Here is a 22,482-nt window from a genome sequence, read left to right on the forward strand (position 1 = left end):
GGTCTTACAGTTTGTTTTGCTATGTAGAATTGATCTGGTTATGCCGAGTCTGCTCGTTCGGGGTCTTACGGCCTTGGGTTTCCCAGTTTAAGGCGATTGGCGACAGTCTTCGAGTCATCAAGTTTGCTTGGGCTCGAAGGCCGTTATTCATGAGCTCGCAGTTACCTTGATGGGGCTTTATGAGCCTACATCTCCGACCCTTGGGTCGTACGGGTGCCAAATTGTCAACATCAAGTCACCGAGTACTTCGGTATGTATTTGGTGGAAGGATCCTTGCCGAGAGTATACTGAAATTTCCTCTTTCGGAGTATGAGCTGTTGAAATATGTTCTTTTATTGCTTGGCATAAATACATAACGTTTCGTTGTTGTGAGCTCGGCCCGCGAAGGCGTGACTCCTTAGACCGTTTGGTCCGGTACATGATTCCCCATTGAAACTCGGTCTGTCATTCCCCAGCCCTTCTGAGCGGTCGGCGCTTTTCAAAGAGAGGGGTGTCCTTCATCGTTTGGTTGCAGAAGGAAGGATTGCGATCTTGTCGGATCCTTCTCAAGGGGTACGCTGCTCTGCTAAGAACCTTGCTGGAGAGACCTCCTTTGGGGTGGAAGTTCGATCGAGGGGAAGGAGTGCGATAGTCTCTATTAAGGCCTCGGGGTCCTCGGGCAGAGTTAGCACTTCCGAACGCCCTGGTCGGATGTCTGCGTACAGGTTAGTAAAAAAAACAATGAAGGAAGGGGTAATTTTTCTTTACCGCGGGGTGTGTAGGCAATGTTCCAGGGTTTGATAGGCTCCTGCTATTTTGGAGTGTGGATTCTAGTACGACCCTCCGCCGTGTTTAATCGAACTTGGTCGAAGATGTGGTTCGCTTACCCTTTGATCCTTCCGAGAGTGGAGGTATCGATACTGGCAATGCGACATATGATGAGGAATTTCCTTTTGTCGCGTATTGCTTTCCGCTCATGGTTTTAATTCCGTCCCTTGCGTGTAATTTTATCCCTTGGGCGAAGCGGGGCAGTGCAGTCTTCGTGCGGTGTGCTCGTGGTTGTCTGAATAAGGCGTCCATGCTTTTCACCTCCTTTAACGATATGGGACTCAGCGTTCCCGTCTGAGCAAGCCGTGTGGTATCGAGAGAATGGTCTTTCTCCTTGCTGTAGCGATCGCCGTCTGGAATTTGTAAAAGATTCTAGGGGTGGTTATGTTTTGACCCGGTGGTCCGAGCCGCAATATTAACCTCGGCCCAAAAATGTTGATGTGTTGATCGAAAACCTGAATTCATGAGCACATGTTTTATTTGAAATAGATCAAATGAGGGAGAAGGTTACCAATGCGTCATTGTGAGGCCGAGGCGAAGTCTCAGTGTCTTTTTTGCTGGATGTAAGGGTGTCCTCTGGAACGTATCCCCAGAGCTGCCTTTTCCTAGTAAAGAGCATTCTTACTTTCCATTTTATGAGTCCTTGGAGGGTGTCGCCGCTCCTCCACTATCGTGACAATATGTCGCAACCCATTTGCTTCATTCTTCCTGGTTGCCTTTCTCCCTCGGGGCCAAATTTGAGCCTGATCGCTCGACAGTACTCGGCGGAAATTTTTATTGAGTAGCACAGCTGTTTTCCTCCTGAGCTGGTGGCCAATTTCGACCTCGTGGTCATGCGCGCCATGCAGTTCCCGTGCCGGGTTGTGATTACTTTGAGGGGGATTTGGTCGAATAGGTTTGAGTCGTTTGGCGTCCCTAGTTTCGCTTATGGTGAACACGATGTTTGGTATAGCAATGCTGAAATTGTACTCTGATGGGCGAGGTGCCCCCACCGGCCATGCGTCCTCGTCGATTCTGGCTTTGTTAAAGATTTCTCGAGGATGTTTCCCTCGGGCCATTTCCCGACTGTCGTGAGGTAGATTTCATCTTGGGGTGCTCCCCCTATCCGCAGCGCATGGGTGGTACCTCCCTCTATTTGGCATTAGTTTCTTTACCTGGAGCCTGCTTGGGTATAGTGAGCCCGAGGAGGCTCCCGGATGGTCATCCACGACCTTGATTCGTGGCTGGTGTAGGGCACGGGCATCCGACTAGATCTTGGCTGAGTATCTGATAAAGTTTCATTTGACCTGCCCCGAAGTCGTTGGGCTTGGTTTGTTTAGGCTTTGGGCGAAGGCCTGTGTTGCCCAGCCACCCGAGACCAGGGGCGATCTCGTTCGTTCCCTCGGGGAATGAGGTGCGAATTCCCGTGGCGTTTCATTTTCCCTTTGTTCGGCCCTGGATATGTAGGGCTCTCCCGTTACTGCTTCGATGGCATCGACGCGTGTCTCTATGGAGGAATCTGCCGGCACGGTGAACGAGTTTGTAGGGTCGGGCGCTAGGTCACAACGCAACATCATGGTTCCTTTTGAGAGTGTTTTCCCGAACCTTTTCAATAAGATGGGCTCGGACTTATCATCATGAGGGTCGTTGCCTTTACCTGCGCATGTATAAGCGGTGATGTGATCGTAGGGATCTAAGGTCCCGTTGTACTTAGGGAGTTTTGGCAATCCGGACTTCTTTGAAATGGGTTCTGGAACCGCTTCCTTGGGGGATGGCCGTTGCACGAACTTCCACGAACCTGACTCGATCCTTTTAGAGAGATCCCCAAACATCTTTGCTACGGCAGGGTCGGTTGCCAATCCGTTGTTACTTGATCTCTCGAGTGCTTGTTCGGCGGGGGAAGCTGTTTCCGGCGCTACTGTACTGGGAGTCTACGGATGGCTTTGCAACTGAGCGATAGCCAACTGCCGTGCCTGCAACAATACAAAAATATCGTGAAGACTAACTTCCTGTGTTTCCAGAACCGGAGTTTTTTGGGCTTCCTGTCGGTCGATATGTTGTATGCTCCCGTTGGTGTGCGAGGTTTCGTCGACCTGCTGCGCATCTTCCAAACTAGCATCCGCTAGAATCGGCCCAGGTGTGTTATTGGGGTTCTGCGATGTCACGCCAACGACTGGAGCAGCCACACCGTTTTCGCCGTGAACTTCGAGGTTGTCATTCTCGATTTTGTTTACCGAGCCAGACATTTTGACTTGAAATCAAGAGATCTTTGACAAGAAAAAGTTTGAAAAATAACTTGCATTTGAGCAATGAAACCAGCAAGAAAATAATCACTATTATTTTTAGCCCCATAGTGGGCGCCTAACTGTTTACCGTGAAAATGGTAACAATAATTAAATTTGTAAATGGGATTCTAAAAATACGTAATCTATTTTTATGCTAGTTGTTAGAGCAGATGATGCTAAGAACATGAAGTTTAATGATGAAATGCAAGCTAAAACGAGGTAGTAATCAAACTGAGATGCCTGCTACCCGGGTATAGGACTGGTTGATGGGGAACCTCGGGGTCGATATCCGGGTCGAGCTCGAACTATCGGGGATAGTTGGGAATGGGATAACAGTTAGGTTATGATCAAACAAAGCTCTATATGGCCAAGGACAAGCAATAAATAAAGAATAAGTAAGAAAGCGATAAATGCTAAAGTGGACTCGAGCCAGTGAGAGCAAGCGAGTTAGAGAGAAGAGAGAGAGATATTATTGATTTTGTAGAGGAATAGTTTGAGTAACATCAGCCCTTTACAAGGTGGTGTGGGTTCCCTTTATATAAGAGGGGAACCCGACTATAGTACATGGGCATTAAATGTAAAGTATGGTGATGTAACAGTTAGACGCCATGCTTCAGCGTAGGCTCTGGATAGGCCGGCCCTGCCAGACTTAGTCGTGTGCCTAGGGAACTTCCCCTTCTGTTGTATCCTCGTCCTCTGTCTTCTTCGAGTCGGGCCCCGACGAGCCCCGAGGGAGGGAACTCGATCGTGGCTTCACGTCCTCGGGGTCTCGAGGCATTCTTCCATAGTGGCCTGATAGCGAGAAATCAAGTCCTCTGATTTTGCCGCATACAATGATGACCCCCTTATCCTCGAGGACAAGGTTCTGCATGATGATGCCAGAGATGTGACCATTGATGATGACGGGGTATTGAGGATGCAGGGTCGAATATGTGTGCCCAATGTTGATGGGCTTCAAGAGTTGATTTTGGAGGAGGCCTACCATGGTGTTCCATCGATCCGGGTACCGCAAAGACGTACCAGGATTTGAGGCAGCATTATTGGTGGAGGAGGATGAAGAAAGATATAGTTGGGTTTGTCACTCAGTGCCTCAATTGTCAGCAGGTGAAGTCTGAGCATCAAAGACCGGGTGGCTTGCTTCAGCAGATAGAGATTCCAAAGTGAAAGTGGGAGCGGATCACCATGGATTTCGTAGTTGGACTCCCACAGACTTTGAGGAAGTTCGATGCTATTTGGGTGATTGTGGATCGGCTAACCAAGTCCGCACACTTCATTCCTGTGTGTACTACCTATTCTTCAGAGCGGTTGGTTGATATATATATCTGAGAGATTGTTCGCCTGCATGGTATTCCAATTTCCATCATTTCGGATAGAGGTACTCAGTTTACATCATGGTTCTGGAGAGTCATACAACATGAGTTGGATACTCGGGTGGTTGAGCACAATATTTCACCCCAGACGGACGGACAGTCCGAGTGCACTATTCAGATTCTTGATGATATGCTTCGTGCGTGGGTGATGGAGTTTGGAGGTTCTTGGGATCAATTCTTGCCAGTTGCAGAGTTTGCCTACAACAACAGTTATCAGTCCATCATTCAGATGGCACCGTATGACGCTCTGTATGGTAGGCAGTGTAGATCCCCGGTGGGTTGGTTTGAGTCGGGCGAGGCAAGATTATTGGGCACATACTTGGTTCAGGATGCTTTCGAGAAGGTTAAGGTGATTCAGGATAGACTTCGCACTGCCCAGTCCGGATAGAAGAGTTATGTAGACCGGAAGGTTCGCGATATTTCATTTATCGTTGGAGAGCGGGTTTTACTTCGGGTTTCGCCTATGAAGGGCATTATGAGATTCGAAAAGAGGGGAAAGTTGAGCCCAAGGTTTATTGGTCCCATTGAGGTGTTGCGGCGTGTTGGGGAGGTTGCTTATGATCTTGCCTTACCTCCCAGCTTGGCAGGAGTTCATCTTGTATTTCATGTTTCGATGCTCCGGAGGTATCACGGTGACCCGTCTCACATGTTGGATTTTTGTTCAGTCCAGTTGGACAAGGATCTATCTATGTTGAGGAGCCAGTAGCAATATTGGACAAACAGGTTCAAAGCTGAGGTCAAAGAACATTGCATCAGTAAAGGTTCAGTGGCGGGGTCAGTCGGTCGAGGAGATGACTTGGGAGACTGAGCAGGATATGCGCAACCGTTATCCTCATCTTTTTACCACTTCAGGTGTGTCTCTATGCTCGTTCGAGGATGAACGAATGTTTTAAGAAAGGGAGGATGGAATGACCCGGCCGGTTGTTTTGATAATTAATGTCCCGATCCCCTATTAACTGCTTTCCCAGTGTCTTTTTCTGTTTATTGTGATTTGCTGGGATGATTCATTTTAAGCAGAGTGTTTGGGGACACTCAGTCTCTAAATGAGAGTTTAAGTCTAAGAATTTGGGCCGTAGTCGAAGCAGTGTGAAGACGGCTTCGAAATGGAATTCCATTGATTCCGTTAGCTCTGTTGGGTGATTTTGGGCTTAGGGGCGTGTTTGGATTGTGTTTTTGAGGTCCATAGCTCATTTAGGCTTGAAATGGTGAAAGTCGAATTTTTGGAGTTTCGGGCCGAGAATGAAATTTTTGATATCAGAGTCAGAATCTGATTCCGGAAGTTGGAATAGGTCCGTAGTGGTGAATATGACCTGTGTGCAAAATTTGGGCTCAATCAGACATGGTTTGGTTGGTTTCGGCATCAGTTGTAGAATTTTGGAAATTCAAGTTTATTAGGTTTGGATTGGAGGGTGATTCGTGGTTTTAGCATTGTTTGATATGATTTGAGGGATCGACTAAGTTCATATGATATATTAGGATTGATTGGTTTGCTTGATTGAGGTCCCGGAGGCCCCGGGTGAATTTGGGATGCTTAGCGGATTTGATTTGGACTTATGGATTTTTCTGAAGTTTGTTGAACCTGATATAATTGCACTTGTGGATGTGGGACCGCAGGTGTGGAGCCATAGAAGCGGAAAGAAAATCACATATGCGGAATTGGTTTTGGGCATCAGGAACCGCAGGTGCGGACAGCCCGGATAAGTGACTTTTGCATCTGCGATGCTTTTTCCACAGGTGCGGCCCCATGGGCGCAGATGCGAGAATCGTTGGGCAGAAAAGATGATTTCGTGGGTTTGAATTTTCATAACACCAAATTCGAGTTTTAGCTCGGGAGAAGGCGATTTTGTGAGGATTTTGAGAGGAAGTCAGTGGGTAACGATTCCTAATCCTATTTGGTTTATATTTCATCAATCTATAGTAATTTCCTCCATCTAATCAAGGAATTTGAGTGGAATAATGGAAATTTGGGGAAAAAGTTCCCCAATCGAATTTTGGGTTTTGATCGGGTTTTAAGTGTCGGAATTGAATAATTTTTTGATGAGTGATCTCGTGGGTGAATGAGTGTTCATAATTTGTGACTTTTACCCGATTCCGAGACGTGGGCCCGGGGAGGATATTTGGGCGTTTTTCCTATTTTCTTGCCTTAGCTTTAATTCAGTAGCTAAATTAGTTGTTTGTAGTTATATTTACATTATGTACTTGATTTGATAAGATTTGGGCAACTCGGAGTTGGATACTCGTGGCAAGAGCGTGATTTCAGATTGATTTGGACTTGGTTCGAGGTAAGTGGCTTGCCTAACCTTGTGTGAGGGGACCCCCCTTAGGATTTTAGTATTGTTTGATATATGAGCGCCGTGTTTGTGAGGTGACGAGTGCGTACACGGGCTACTTGTTGTAAAACTCCATTTTCCACTAAGTCTTAACTTGTTTGTCTTTGTTGAATTACATTAGCATATGTTATTACCTTGATTAGGTTAGAAAAGCATGTTTATCTGTTAAACTATCTATTTGAACTCTGTGCAGCATGTTCTAATGAAAGTTTCCTGTTTTCCGTAAATGCAAACTTATTTTAAACTGCAAATTCCTTGATATACCTGTTGTTTGTATTGACTGTGTTGCATATTTACTTTGGGACTACGGAATGGTATTCTGGGAGATCCCTCTGTACTGCATATTTAATTTGGGACTATGAATCGGTATTTCGAGAGATCCCCAGCACATCATATTTACTTTGGGACTACAGAATGGTATTCCTAGAGATCCCCCTACATATTTACGTTTGGAACTACAGAACGGTATTCCGTAAGATCCCCCTGCATATTTACGTTTGGGACTATGGGACGGTATCTCGGGAGAACCCCTGTTGCTATTACTGTGTTTGGGTTGTTATTCTTCTGTACTTATTTCCTGGTTAAAACTTAAGTATTTACTTCTTTATTGCGATATTTCTTTCTGTTAAATTTTATTATATTAAAACAAGTAGGGCCCTAACCTGATCTCGTCACTACTCGACCGAGATTAGGTTTGGCACTTACTAGGTACCGCTGTGGTGTACTCATGCCCTTTCCTACACATGTTTTTCGTGTGCAGAACCATGTACCTCTTCTCAGCCAAACTTCCAGTGAGGCGAGGCGATCTTAGAGACTTCGAGGTAAATCTGCCACGTCCGCAAGCCTAGAAATCCCTCTCTATTCTTCCTCAAGTTATAGACTTCCTGTATTTTCTTCGTTGATAGATTTCTGGAGCTTAGGCACACTATGTACTTCTTTAGCTTTAGATTCATGAGATTCCGGGTTTTGGGGGTACTTATGTTCAGTTCGAGAGTGTTTTATTGTATATGCCGAGTGATATTTTAAAATTCTTTATTATATTTGTCTAATAAATTATTAGTTTTCGTATCCTTGTTTCAATTCCGTAAAAAGTTAGGCTTACCTAGTCGTAGAGACTAGGTGCCGTCACGATAGTTCATGGAGGGAGAACTTGGGTTGTGACATTCGCGAACGCGAGCAACCTTACGCGTTCTCGATGACCAACACCAGAACCAGCATCACCAACAGCAAAACATGGAGGAAATAATCCGAAAACATCCCAAAACTCACCCGAGGCCCCCGGGACACCATCCAATTGCACTAACAAGTCCTAATACCTTATCCGAACTTATCCAAAGGCTTGAAATGCCACGAATAACATTAAAACTACGAATCGACGACCAAAATCTGTCCTTCAACTTTCAAACTCTCGAACTTCGACGAATGCGTTCGAATCATATCTAAACTCCTCGGAATGACGTAAACTTTACTTGTCAGTCACAAATCATAATACGAACCTATTCCAAGGTTCGGAACCCTAAAAGGATATTGATAACACCAAAATCCACTTCAACTCAAACTTAGGAAATTTTTAAACTACCAAATGCTAACTTTCCATAATAAGCGCTGAAATACTCCCGAACCATCCAATACTCAACCCGAACATATGCTCAACTCCGAAATCATCATATGAACCTTTTGAAACCTTCAAATCCCGATACCAAGGTTGTTAACTCAAAAGTCAAACCTTGATCAACTCTTCCAACTTAAAGTTTTCGAATGGAGAATTTTTCCATTTTAATCAACTCCGAACTTTCCAAAATTTAATTCTGACCACAAGTACAAGTCATAAAACATGAAGTGAAGCTACTCAAGATCTCAAATCGCCGAACGACGTGCTAGAGATCAAAATGATTGGTCAGGTCGTTATTCTCCCCCACTTAAACATACGTTCATCCTTGAAAGTACCAAGAACTACTCCGGAGTTGCCCAAAATTGCTGTTTAACACCTCGTGCACCTACTCGGGCTACCACAATTCACGTGAGCACATTAGCTCGAGATAGACTGAAGATCCTTCCTGCTACCTTAATCCACAAGCCTTAGAACCAAATTCCAACATCCGGAGTTCTCTACGAGACCTGATTCTAACATACGGATACCGTATCAATCACAATCCGATGTACCACGCAATGTACTGCATAATTTGTATGCCCGAAATAACATACTCCAATCGTAGGAGCTGCAAATTAACTAACCTAATGCCCGTAGTATACCTCATAACGCGCATAAGACCTAATCCAACCCTCGCGATACTGCAACAACAAAAGTGACCCGTAGAAGCTCATAACCACCTGCTGAATCAATAAATCATGGAGTCTCCCTGCTTGACAAGAACCGTTACCCCATTCTGAACTGAATAGTGACATTTTCTCTTTAATATACCTTACATAAATCTGATCGCATTGATCTTAGGTGTAAGCACCTCGTCTCACCTAGTACAAGTTGCTCGGGCAATAATCCACCTCAAACACCGTCTAAAATCTCATATGATGTCATCAATGCGTCAACAAGCTACAACTCGAATATGACCCATAGGAAAAAATGAACTCTAGCAAAGAACTATCCAGCCCGCGTAACGAATAAAACGGCCTAACAGATACTATGAACCTATGTCAGAGATGAGAAACAAGGCACAAGAAATAAGTATGAGGAACCGTACTCAACATCTCATTGTTGTAGTACGCAACCTGATCCAAACATGACAATGTTGCGGTATGCAACCCGATCCAAACAACATACCCATGGCGGTGTGCCACCCGATCGAAACAACATACCCGTGGAGGTGTGCCACTCGATAAATAAGTAAATATCCATCAAACCATAATGCTCATACCTACGAAACATTTGAATATCGACCGCAAGCACGCCAAGTGCATAAATATAACCTAGGGGAGACAAATAGCACCATGTGCTACAAAATGCCAAGCATGACTAAGGTACCATAACGACCTCAATATCGAGAGTCATCTCTCTCATATAGCTCCACATGCTACATGGGATCACAATACACGTGTGAATAATCAAGTTGTCTTACAACCCACACGGCATAATAGAATATTACATATAATAATTGATGATAGAAATAACATCCAACGCCCTAAGACTCCTCCAAAAGCAATGTTATGCCAAATGAACACATCCGACCCGATATAGAGCATATATTCACATTAGATCTACCATGGGACCTCAAGCCGATCTCGATCATCCCATACTTGTCAATAACCTTTCAAGGATCCATAATGACTCTATTCATGACACATACGAGCAGTCGTCCGATCCGGAACAAACCCCCCATTGTCCACAACCAAAGGAACAGAGAGCCTCGCAGGCATAAACTCCCTCATTAGCCACAGTACTAGAATCTCTATATCTAATTTCGATCTCTAACGACCAAATGACTAACACACAACACTTATACGATCTTCCCGTAGGAGTAACTCTTACAATCTCTGCACCAGATAGCAAAATTAGCATATCCATGGCTATCAGCTGTACTATTTCTGTAATGCATTTTGTGAGCCCACAATTTAATACACTACGCCTCTACCACAAAACACCATTCTCAAGCGACATTAAAATAACGCCGGTATACTCTGAACATCTGAGATCCTCCCCGCCCATCCGAGCTGGTTACATCCTTATCAAAACTGAATTGCAACATTGATTCTCAATTTTCAATTCCCATACCGCTCACTGTACCTAACACGGCGCTATGATTTTTAGAAATTTTAGGCTTTTAGATGAGTATATAATTATTTGTGTTTGGATTTTGTATTTGTTGATTTTGGCCCTTCAGTTCATGTAGCATAAATACTTAGGTCTTTTATATGAATTAATTAAGAATTGAGTTTAAGTTATGTACGCTAGCGTAATTAAACCTGTTATAGCAAGTTACTTATCATTTATTCAAGGTGAAAGTGACCTGGTGATGTAAATACCTTTTATACCGTCAATGCATAAAACTTAAACTCATTAATTAAATACGTAATATTATTTTCTTTATCTACCATGGAAATTATGCTTGGGTGGAATGTATTCTTCTTTGTTAGAATAGAAGAGACGTAAGAGATTGTGTTGCTGTAAATATATTGGTAATTTTTTTATCAATTTGGGAATGAGGGATTGACATTCTCCAACTAAAAATGAGAGCCACTTGTTGATATATTGAAATTTTTGCTTAATGAGGCTTAGAAAGATGTTTGAGATCGAGATTTTGAAGTGTGGAGTTTGATATGATAGAGTATTTAAGTTGTTCTTAATTAGCATTGCATTGCAGTGAATCGTCACGTGAAGTCATTGTTGTTGGTCAAGTGATGGAAACAACCCATTCTAAATTTTAGTGTGGGTTGGGTGGACCAGGTGATGGAAGTTGGCCACGTACAAATAATGGATTAGAGCAATTAATCTTACTTTAAAAATGTGATGAAAAACGTTGCTCGTGTTTTATCAGTTAGTATCTTGCAAAAGATTTATTTGGGGAAACCATTTTACTTTTGAGTAAGAAATTGAGTTCTGGTTATGGAACTATCAGTCATAAAATGTTTAGCTAAACTTGCAGAAGGGATGATATCTTTTGAAATGCACAATACCACCTTAAATTTGTGGTTGACATCTAAGTTGTTCGGACACGAGTGCAGGTGTCTGACACGGATGCAGATCTAAAGGTCGGATCCTTTGAAATGTAAATTCTAAGACTCGGGGATACGGATCATAGTACAGATCCGGGCGCGAAGATCCGGCTAAAAATAATTCAAAATAAAATAAAAATATAAAAATATCTCTAAATTATGAGAAATGTTGTGGAATACTTACGTATAGCTTGTAAAGTGTGGATTTCTTTTTTATTCTCAAGTTGTAGATAAGTAAAGGATTGATTTCCTAAATAAGGTATGTTATTCTCTTCAAATTTACGCTAGTTTTGGTTCTAATTTCGATAATTAAATTATATCTTGTCTTGATTTTTTCAGTCCGTCATGGTTAAAGTATCCAAGATTATTTGACCAAATTCGATACGGATCACAGACCCACACCCATATTAATATCGTGTCGATATCGGTGCGGTACCTAAACTACCGTGTCGGAGCAACTTAGGTTGACATATATCGTCAAGATGGTTATAGCATGATATTCTAAATTGCAGCTCAGCAATTTTATGACTTCAAGGTTGAGACAATTGTATCTGTCTAGTCTCTACATAACTCCCTTCTCTTTTTTTCTCGTTTGGATTTTCTGCTTTTTACTGAGGGTGGTAAGAGATAAGCTAGGAATACTTAGCATTTCCATGTATTTGTAGCAAATGTAGCTAATTCATGGACTCAATACTTTGCTATATCTGTAAGAATTAGTTTGTCCTAGTTCGAGAAGTGTACAACACATGCACAACATAACAAAGTCTGTGATTTTCTATTTGCATATTTCTTAACAAATACATGGATCCTAATCAAAGCCTCTGCTTGGGTGCTCTCTTTGACATTGCAGCGACTAACGTAAGCCCTCTAATACTTTCTTTGACATTTGAAGTGTTATCATGGAACCACTTTTCTTCCTTTTTTCGGTTTTTCTTGAGCCGAAGGTCTATCAAAAACAATTTCTCTACCCCACCAGATAGGGGTAAGGTCTGTGTATGCTCTACCTTCTTCATACCCCACTTGTAGGATTATACCGGGTATGTTGTTGTTGTTGTTGCACAGACGAATGTGCCTCCTAGTAAGTAGTGTGATATACTATTAACCTATCTTTTAATAAAATTAGCTAGTAGCTCACTTATCACAAAACTAATTCTGGAATAAGCAGCAAAAGGATTTGAGAATTAGTTAATACTCAATTCTTTAGACCAACCACCCCTTCTTGCCCAAAGAAAAGAAGAAAAAGAAAAGATGTAAATGAATAAAAAAATCTGAAGATATTTGGGTTTAAAGAAGGCCTTGGAGGTGTCACAGCCAGCTTCATAATCTCTCTTGTTATTGAGCACCCAAGGGTATGACCTAGTGGTCAATGGAGTCGGGAGAACCATGAGGTCTCACAAATTCCAGTGGAAGCAAAAACACTAGGTAATTTCTTTCTATATGTTCAAGCCTTGACAGACAGAATTACCTAGTGCTTGTGTTGGTGGGAAGTAGGTATCTTGTGGATTGTGGAATAGGTACCTCGTGCACAAAAGCTAGCTCGAACACTATGGTTATAAAAAGAAAAGAGTCTTTCTTGTTCTTTCTAGCTGAATTATGCTGCTTTGAGCACAATACCATCTTCCCAGGATTAACTATGCCTATAACTTTTTGATCACCTCATGTCTCTTATCAAATTATCTTTTCATGCTGCAGATTGTATCTGCAAAGAAAGCAAGCAAGGGCGGTTTACAAGAGAAGCTAATTATGTTGTATTAGCCATTGTTTGTGCATTTGTACATAATTTTCTTGTCCTTCTGTGTCAAATAATGGAAAACATGTAACATAATCTCTGGACATATGAGTTTAGGGGCATGATGTCCAAACTCTTGATTGGTTAGTGCCGTACATATTTTATACTGGTATGTAAATAAAATATTAGTTTATCCAAAAAAAAAAAAATCATATATTTGAAAACCGCCTGAGAAGCTAGCTCTAGACATGCTTATGCATTGCGCTTACTCTTAACGGAGACAGAAATTTCATTAACGGAATTCAGAAAATTGTTAAAAGTGCCGCACGTTAAGAGAACTCAGAAAAACTCATGACTTTTAGCATTTTATGAACCCCTTTGCCTCAACATTAGAAACTACCCTTATAACTAGTGAATTAGATTATGTTATACAGAATAATTTTTCGACGAACGATATTAATTAGTTGAATCCTTTCCCTAACATAGCTCCACCATGGACTCTTTTGTTAAACCCCCTAACCCACTCCACACCCCCCCCCCTCAAGGAAAGATTAAAAAATGAAAATGGAAAATTTTGGAGATTAGGAGTTCGTTTGGATTGGTTTAAAGAAAGTGAATTTTCAACAGAAATAACTTTTAAGCCAAAAAACAATAAGTTGGGATTGTCCAGCTTATTGTTTTTGGCTTGTTTTAAGCAGTTTTTAACTTATTTTAAGCTTTTTTTTTTTTTCTAACTTTGTCAAACACTAAAAAAATTAAAAATGACTTAAAAGCTGATTTGACCAGCTTAAAGGTCAATGCAACAGGAGTGTGCTTACTCACATTTTAAAAGATAATGGTGTTTTCTTTTTGTCTTTCGTGAGCCAAGGGTCTCTATTGGAAACAGTCTCTTTACCTTCAAGGTAGGGGTAACTGGTAAGGTATGCGTACACATTACCTTCCTACACCCCACTTGTGACATTGTACTGAATTTGTCATTGTTGTATCCTTCTCATTTTTCTTTTCCTCCCCATTCACATCTTTTAGATTTCATCTTAAGTGAGATTGGTCTACATTTCTTATTCAGTTGAACTTTGCATTGACTCTGTGCCTTGAGAAAATGACACTAGATTTCTAATTAAAAAAACCATTGGTTTATTGTCCTAACACAAACGTATATGACTGTACACGATCCTTTTAAAAGTTCAAACTAGTACCTAACTTTAGTGGACAACTAAAGTATTTAATATCTGTGTCCGATAACTAGACACAGCTCATAATAGTCAATATTTTCAAGATAACAAGACTTTTATGGTTATCATATGTTGATGACAAGTTTAAATCTTTGAAAAAATTTGAGCGGATAATAAATACAAACGCACCAAATCTGAATGATTAAGATTCAGACCTCCACTAAGTATAAATAAATGAGTCCTAAGTATCTATAAGATAATCGATAAGAGAAAAAATAATGTGTGGCATTGACCCTAAAGGAAATTAAAAGTCTTAAACTAACAGCTCATTAAAGTTAGTCAGCCCTTTGTTTTTGTAAATTGTAACCGTGGGAAAAGGGTGGTTTTAATTATTGTCATATTAGTAATTCCAACAAAGGTCTAAATGTTCTATCCATACTTTTGAAAAAGAAACATTTGTTGAATTTGATGTCTCAACTTTTAGGATTGCCTTTACTCGAAAAGAGCTCTGCAAACTCAAATGCTGCTTTACTTCGACACTATATTATAGTACTCTTTTTGTTCCAAAATTTTCATCCATATTGTTTTTTCAAAAGTCAAGATGTATATACTTTGTTCAAATGTTTATCAAGATTCAGAACAGTCCGGTGCATAAAATATTTTGTATTTACATAGGGTTTGGGGAAGGGCCGCACCCTTAAATTGTGTGATGTAGATAGTCTAATCAAATACAAATATTAATGGTTGCTTTCACGACTTGAACTCGTAACCTATAAGTCATATAGAAACAATATTGTTGTTGCTCCAAATGCTTATCAGTTTGCATAAAAGTTTATGTAGTAGTTCTAGATCTAGAAAATTGACATTATGGTACTTTCATATAATTAAATTACTATCGTTTGTATTTTCATGTAAAAAGTTGCGAAAGTTTAATGTCTTATTGCCTAGTTATCGTTTAAAAGTCAGATTAGAAAAAGAAGAAAACACACTATGGGACAGTTTAGAGTATAAGGATTCTACATCTTACTGTACTAAGTGGGCGTTTGGACATAAGAATTGTCGAATTTCGGGAAAAAGTGGGGGGAAATTCAAGTGAAAATGATATTTGAAAGTAGGGGCGTTCACGCTTTGACGGAAAACCAATCCAAACCGAAAACTGAACCAAACCAATATTTTTTTTGATTTGGATTGGTTTTGGTTTTAAATTTTAAAAACCGATAATATTTGGTTTGGTTTTGGTTCTATTTTAAAATACCGAAAAATAAACCCAACCAAACCGATTAATTACATACAAAATTTAATAATTATTTATATACAATATAATATCTTTTTGTAAATAATTTTAATTGTTATTTTGAATTTTGGTTTATCCTGTTATATCTTAAAAGATTGTCTAAGCCCAAAACAATAGGATTCGACCAATTTTCTTTTCATTAATAGACTCTAATTCTCTAACCCTCCGCACATACTTTTACCTAACAGAAGAGTTAAAAAAAAACCACCACAAGAGTAAAGAAAGCACATTCAAATTGCAAGACAACAATGGCTAAAGCTTGAGAAAGCAAGCTTTTAGTTTGTTTTTTGTTCATTCTTTTCATATAAACAGGTAAATAAACTTTCAGTTCTGAAAGAAATATATAAAAAAGCATAAATTTAGCAAATTATTTTCAGATTGTTGTCTAGCGTTGTTTTACTATTATCGACTTATCATTAGCTTACTAAGAACCGAAAAATCGAACCAAACCGAACCAAACCAACAACAATCAAACCGATGGTTTGTATTTAATTTGGTTTGATTTTGGTTTTAAAATTTTAAAAACCAATTAAATTGGTTTGGTTTTGGTTTTAATCAAAAACCGACCAAACCAAACCGTGAACACCCCTATTTGAAAGTTAGAGTTGTGTTTGGACATTAATACAATTTTGGGCTGTTTTTGAATGTTTGTGAGTGATTTGAAGTGAAAATTTTGAAAAACAGCCTTTTAGAGTTTTCAAATTTTCGAAAAATTACGAAATTCATCTTCAGGTGAAAATTGAAAATTTTATGACCAAATACTGATTTCGAAAAAAGGTGAAAATTGAAAAAAAGTGAACAATTTTGTATGGCCAAACGGCCCCTAAATATCTTTGTTTAATGTCTTTCCTCATCTTCAATATTCAGAATTCAGAACTCACAGTCACTTCAAAAAAAAAAGGAAAATTAAAAAAAATGATTAGTGTACTAATTATCGATTCTCAAATCCCAGTGGAGTGTTTTGCGGTGTCTAATAAGTATATAAAACAATATAAAAACACTTGTGATCAATCTATATTTCCATTTTTTCCTGACATAATAGAGGACATGAGACACTTTATTTCTAGACTATGAAACAAATTTTAAGGGTACCATCTAAATTAAAAATTGTCTCCATGTGATCTATAGGTCACGAGTTCGAGCCGTGGAAACAACTACTAATACTTACATCAGGGTAAGTTATTTATATCGCACCCCTTAAGGTGTAATCCTTCCCGAACCCGCGTGAATAGAGAGTATCTGGTGCACCGAACTGTCTTTTTTCATCTAAACTGAGAAACTTCACACGAAAAGGTGACCCATAGTAATAATCACTCGTTCTTTCCCTTAATCTTCTTCCATCTTTTCTTTAGCCGAAGGTTTATCGGAAACATTCTTTCTGCGCTTCCAGGGTAGAGGTAGGGCTGTGTATATCCTACCCTCCCTAGACCATACTTGTGAGATTATACTGGATTATTGTTATTGTTATTGTTGTATATAGCTCTTACAATATCTTTTTAATTCAAATTCATTTAATTACAACAACAACAGACCAGTGTGAGTGGTTTGAGGACGTACATATACACAAATTTTACCTCTATCTTGTGTGAAATAAAGAGGTTGTTTCCGATAGATTCTTAAATTTATTTAATTATTTGGATTAAAAATTTTACATTATCAACTTAATCAGCTGGCCATATCTCATTAACACAAAATTGTAGTAGATCTATATAATTTCTTGAATTGATAATTTAGCTTAGTACAGTAGCATCTTTTGACCTGTTTTATAACTCCACTAGATTAGACATTCCTAGATAACCATTTCCCAAAAGATTTAAGGAAATCTTTATTTAATTAATTAACAATTAACTTTTCTCATAGCTGGCAAAATTCCAATAAATTAGTCTCATTTTAAATTATAATGTACACAAGAAAACAAAAATGGGTTAAGAAGTCAATGCATTCACCTTTCAAGAATCAAGATCTCCCTATTGTTTTATTTGAATTAATTAATTTCCCTAAATTATTCAACTTGTCCTAACTTTTACAACAAAGGCATCACAATACTGAGATCACAATGTTTTGGATTTTTTTGGATTGTTTTCCTATGAGGATTCTCTTTACATTTTGCTGCAAAAACATGATTTGATTTCCCACTTTTTATGAATATGTCTTTTGTTCCCTACAAGCAGGGCGAAGCTAGGGTTACGGCCGAATATAATTCACTAATTCTAATTCAAACTTTACAATTATAAAATTTTTATTTAATATGTACAAAATATTAACTCATGGCTACAAAAAACTGACTTGATTTCCCACTTTTTACAAGGGGAAAAATCACTTTTAACTAAGGCCAAAATTATTTATATTCGATAGCCACAAAAGTGTATAAAGCTTGTGTGTGTGTATATATATATATATATATATATATATATATATATATATATATATATATCGGCTATTATTTTGAGAGTTGATATACAATGTCACTTTCCTTTTTTATAATGATATCTTTTGTTCCTCACTAGCATGAGCTGTAGGTTCGGTCGAATATAATTTTGATCTAAACTTGTATTTGTCATAAAAATTCCATTTAATATATACAAATTATTAATTTAAAACTCAATAACTTAATATCGCCATGATCCTAAACTTATAAGCTACAAATCACACCTTGGCCGCTGCAAACACAAGCGGCATATTTCTTTAATGACAAATAAATTATTAACCATGTACTCATTAATCAAGCCTAAATTAGTCTTAATCATAGGGTTATCAGTGATGGGAACATGTCAAACATGGTTACAAAATTGAGCTGAGCTATTAATTATTTTTTACATTTTAAAAATAATTGATGTTACAAAATTGTGCTTATTTTCTAATCAAACGTCTTAATCAGTACTAATTTAATTTTTAACAAGAAACTCGTGGTGTGAATCACTCCGTTTCTTTAGTTGTTACTTTTTTGTTAAATCCTCTGCAAAGAAACAAATTATTTGCATTTATTGCTTAAATTTTTATTTTCAATTTAGGAGCCATTCAATCATTGAAGAAGCGATGGTTAGAAACCTACAATATGAAGATTAACATCAAGCCAATTAAAAAAATATTTATGCCATAAAAATCTAAGGTGAAAGGAGAGGAGGGTATACACAACATGACAACACAACAAGTTATATATGCAAATTAAAAAAAAAAAGTTAAATAATGCAAATGAGATAAATTAAACTGTGCATGTTTCAGCATTGAAGTTTGAATCTTGAAATATGATGGCTTCTCCAGTTTCTAAGAGACCAATAAGACACTTATCTATGTCGTTCGGGAAACAAGTTATTTCATAATTAATTATTTCGGAATTAGTTATTTTGAAATTCGTTATCCCGTCCTCTCATAAGAATAAAAAATACTATAATTCCGAGATAACTAATCGGAGATTAGTTATACATAATTTTATCACAATTAAATATGAAATAAATTCATCTCAAATTTAATCCCGAGAATAATTATTCTTTATCCCTCATACCAAATGCAAGGGATCGTTTGGTTGGGAAACAAATTATCTCAGAATTAATTATTCGGGAATTAGTTATTTCACCCTTCCGTAGGGTCTACAATCTCGAAAAAACTATCCTGGAATTAGTTGTACCGCGATTAGTTATATAGCAATTTTATCTCAATCAAAGGTAAGATAGAATCATTTTAAATTTTATCTCGGAATTAATTATTCATTATCCTTCGCACCAAATGAGCACTTATACTTGAATATTTGTAGTTAAGGCAGTAGTATCAACACACACGCGTTTAAAATAGTGAGTGAAAATTTTGAAAGAATACAGTTTACTAAATTTTAATAGAGACAAAATTATTAAGTGATCTATCACATCTTAAGTTTTAATAGACGAAATTACTCTGTATTTGAGAGATAACACCTAGCGGTAAAATAGTCTAGATGTGGACAAAAGTGATTCGAACATACAATTGTACAAAAGGAAAGAAAAAAAGAAAATACTAACACATTAATACCAAAAAAGAAAGGGATGAACAAAAGTAAACTTTTCACTTCACTAATGTACTGTCATAAAAAAGAGAGGATTACTGTAAAAGAAACAATAACAATATTAGCGTATTTTTATAAGTGCGGTCTAGAAAGAATAATATATAAAAATATTGATTCTAATAGACGCTTGCTCAATAAAAGCAAAATATGAACAGTTATGACAGAAAAATAGAGAATTGCTGTGAAAGAAATTTTCACCAAATTTCAAAGTCCCATTCCCAAGAGCCAAGTCCGCACTTGTAAATCTGCAAGTACACCCCCACCCCCACCCACCCCCACCACCCACCCCAAAGAAAACACCTTTCCCAAACTGCAAAATCTTCTGATTTGTACTCAAAAAGGTCAGCATCAATATTCAATATGATCATCAATAGTACATCATGACTTTTTCTTCTATCTTGTTTTCATCAAGAAACAAGTTACTATTACATGTAACATTATTATTATTATTACTGCTAATTAGCTGCTTAATCTCCTCCAAACTACTATAATCTAATGGATTTTGTTGTTCAACATAACAACTATTTCCATTAATTGGCTTTCCTCCACCTTCAATCAAGAACTTGGAATTACTCTGATCATCTTCATTACCAATAACCCCATTATAAATATAGCTATGAAAATCCAAATTTTCATACTCTGCACTGCCATCTGAAGAAGTTGTAGTAGTGGGACCCACATAATTACTTTCTTGAATTTGTAGTATAGGGGAAGTACTAGCAGTAATGCCTGAAGTACAACTAGCAGCTGCCGCAGTGTTCAAGAAACTACTTGATGGGATTGTAGGAATAGTTTCATAGCATGGAAAAGTATTGTTGTTGCTATATTTATAAGCTTCTAGTGTTGTTAATGTTGTTGAAGGAGAAGAATATGGTAAAATTTGTGGGTAATAATTATTATAACCAGTGGTTATTTGGTGTTGATTTTGATGAAATGGCCTGATTTTCTGAGATGAAGAGACAAATCCCATGAGTTTCTTTTTGAGCTTTGTGTTCCAGTAATTCTTGATATCATTGTCTGTCCTGCCTGGCAACTGACCTGCTATTATTGACCACCTGCACTTGTGTTAAATTTGGGATGGAATTAAATTTTCATAACCATAAACATAAAAAAGCTTATAAATATACTTCAATTCTTGAAAGTACTCCTACATGCAAAGCCATAAATATATTTTTCCTTTTAATGTTTGGTGGGATTATGCTTTTCTTGAGCCGAAGGTCTATTAAAAACAATCTTTTTATCTCACAAAGGTAGAGATAAAATCTGCGTACACGCTACCCTCCCCAAACCTCACTTGTCGGATTCCGCTATATATGATGTTGTTGTTGTTGATATCAGAGGCAAGATCCGTGATATAAACTTGACTTATTCAACGTTTAAGGTTCTCAATATTGAACATATATAATAAACTTTTGGAATTATGTATTTAGAATTTCATATAATAACAACAACAGTTACGCTTCTTTCCCAGCCAACATAGGATCGTCGTGTTCAGAATTTAGTAATAGTAAAAAATTTAGTAGATTTCACATAGTATATATATTCACGTTCCGTGTTGAAAACAGTGAATTCAGTTGAATCTACTCAATATATGCTCTAATGCCACTTATTTTAGGTGAAAAAAATCTGAAGGTAAAAAAAAATACTTCGTATTTGGTTTGACTTTTGAGCAAGCGAAATAAATATAGAACATATATATATACCTGCTTCCAATGCTAGCATAAAGGCTACAAATGACTCTGTCTTCTTCATCTGAGAATTCTCCATGTTTAATGTTTGGTCTAAGATAGTTTAACCATCTTAATCTACAACTTTTTCCACATCTTCTTAGCCCTAATCACAACCAAGAATACAACAATTAAAAAAAGTATACAAGAAAAGCAAAACAAGAAACATAAATCAAGAAAAAGACCAACATATCAAGATTTTAATATTTTTTTTCTGAAAAAAATTAATGCAATTAAATAAAATCTATGTACCCGCTTTTTGTGGAAGAGCAATCCAATTGCCTCCAGTGCCAGATTTCTCAATATATTCCTTTAATTTTGCATCTTCTTCAGGTGACCATGGCCCTTTCTTCACATTTGCTTTGTCACAACATGGAGCTCTTCCCATTCTTGATCTTACTTTAATTTCTCTCTCTTTGTTTCTCTCTCAAGGTTTTGAAATATATGGTGTAAAGGGTGGTTTAGAGGACTGAAATTGGACAGCAATATATATTTATTAAGAGAGATACACAAGTCAAAGAACACACCTTAAATTTCAATTTTATCAGTTGTCCTACACTAGCTGAGTGATTAGACTAAGACGACCGAAGTTTCCACCATAAAATATTTTACTACTATATAACAGAAACAGAAATGGAAATTATATATATATCCATTGCTCTCTTAGCTTTACTTGGTCTTTCTTTCTTCTTTGTTACTGTTTTTTTAAGAGGAGCGTTGGAGTAATGATAAAATTATCTTCCTGTGACCTAGATTACGAGTTCAAGCCAAGGAGTAGACGGTCTATATATATCATATTCTTTGGTGTGTGGACCTTCCTCGAATGCATATACGCGAGATATCTTGTGTACCGAATTGCCCTTAACTTCTTGTTTTTTTCTGTTACAGCGAAAGAATCCAAAGTCTGCCTAAGTAATGGCATACAATTCAGCAATTGAATATGATTGGTCATAGCCATATATAGGCCAAGTCATAGGCTGCATCTCTATTATTACTCCACAAATCAATTTGCTTTTTTATTTTGGTCCAAAATAAGTGTCAATTTATATAATCAAAAAAAAATTCAATTTGTTTTACAAAATTAC

At 38.1% G+C, this 22,482-nt stretch overlaps 1 protein-coding gene across 1 annotated transcript; it reads right to left on the bottom strand.

The window, feature by feature from the left end:
• Positions 1 to 19,981: 19,981 nt before the first annotated feature.
• On the bottom strand, positions 19,982 to 21,872 carry LOC104229569 (transcription factor RAX2). Its single transcript, XM_009782227.2, has 3 exons — positions 21,650 to 21,872; positions 21,374 to 21,503; positions 19,982 to 20,725 (listed from the first exon to the last, which is right to left on the bottom strand). The coding sequence occupies exons 1-3, from the start codon at positions 21,783 to 21,785 to the stop codon at positions 20,038 to 20,040; spliced, it is 954 nt and encodes a 317-aa protein (XP_009780529.1). The 5' UTR covers positions 21,786 to 21,872; the 3' UTR covers positions 19,982 to 20,037.
• Positions 21,873 to 22,482: the final 610 nt, after the last annotated feature.

Source organism: Nicotiana sylvestris, chromosome 7, assembly GCF_000393655.2.
Source record: "Nicotiana sylvestris chromosome 7, ASM39365v2, whole genome shotgun sequence".
NCBI classification, from domain to species: domain Eukaryota; kingdom Viridiplantae; phylum Streptophyta; class Magnoliopsida; order Solanales; family Solanaceae; genus Nicotiana; species Nicotiana sylvestris.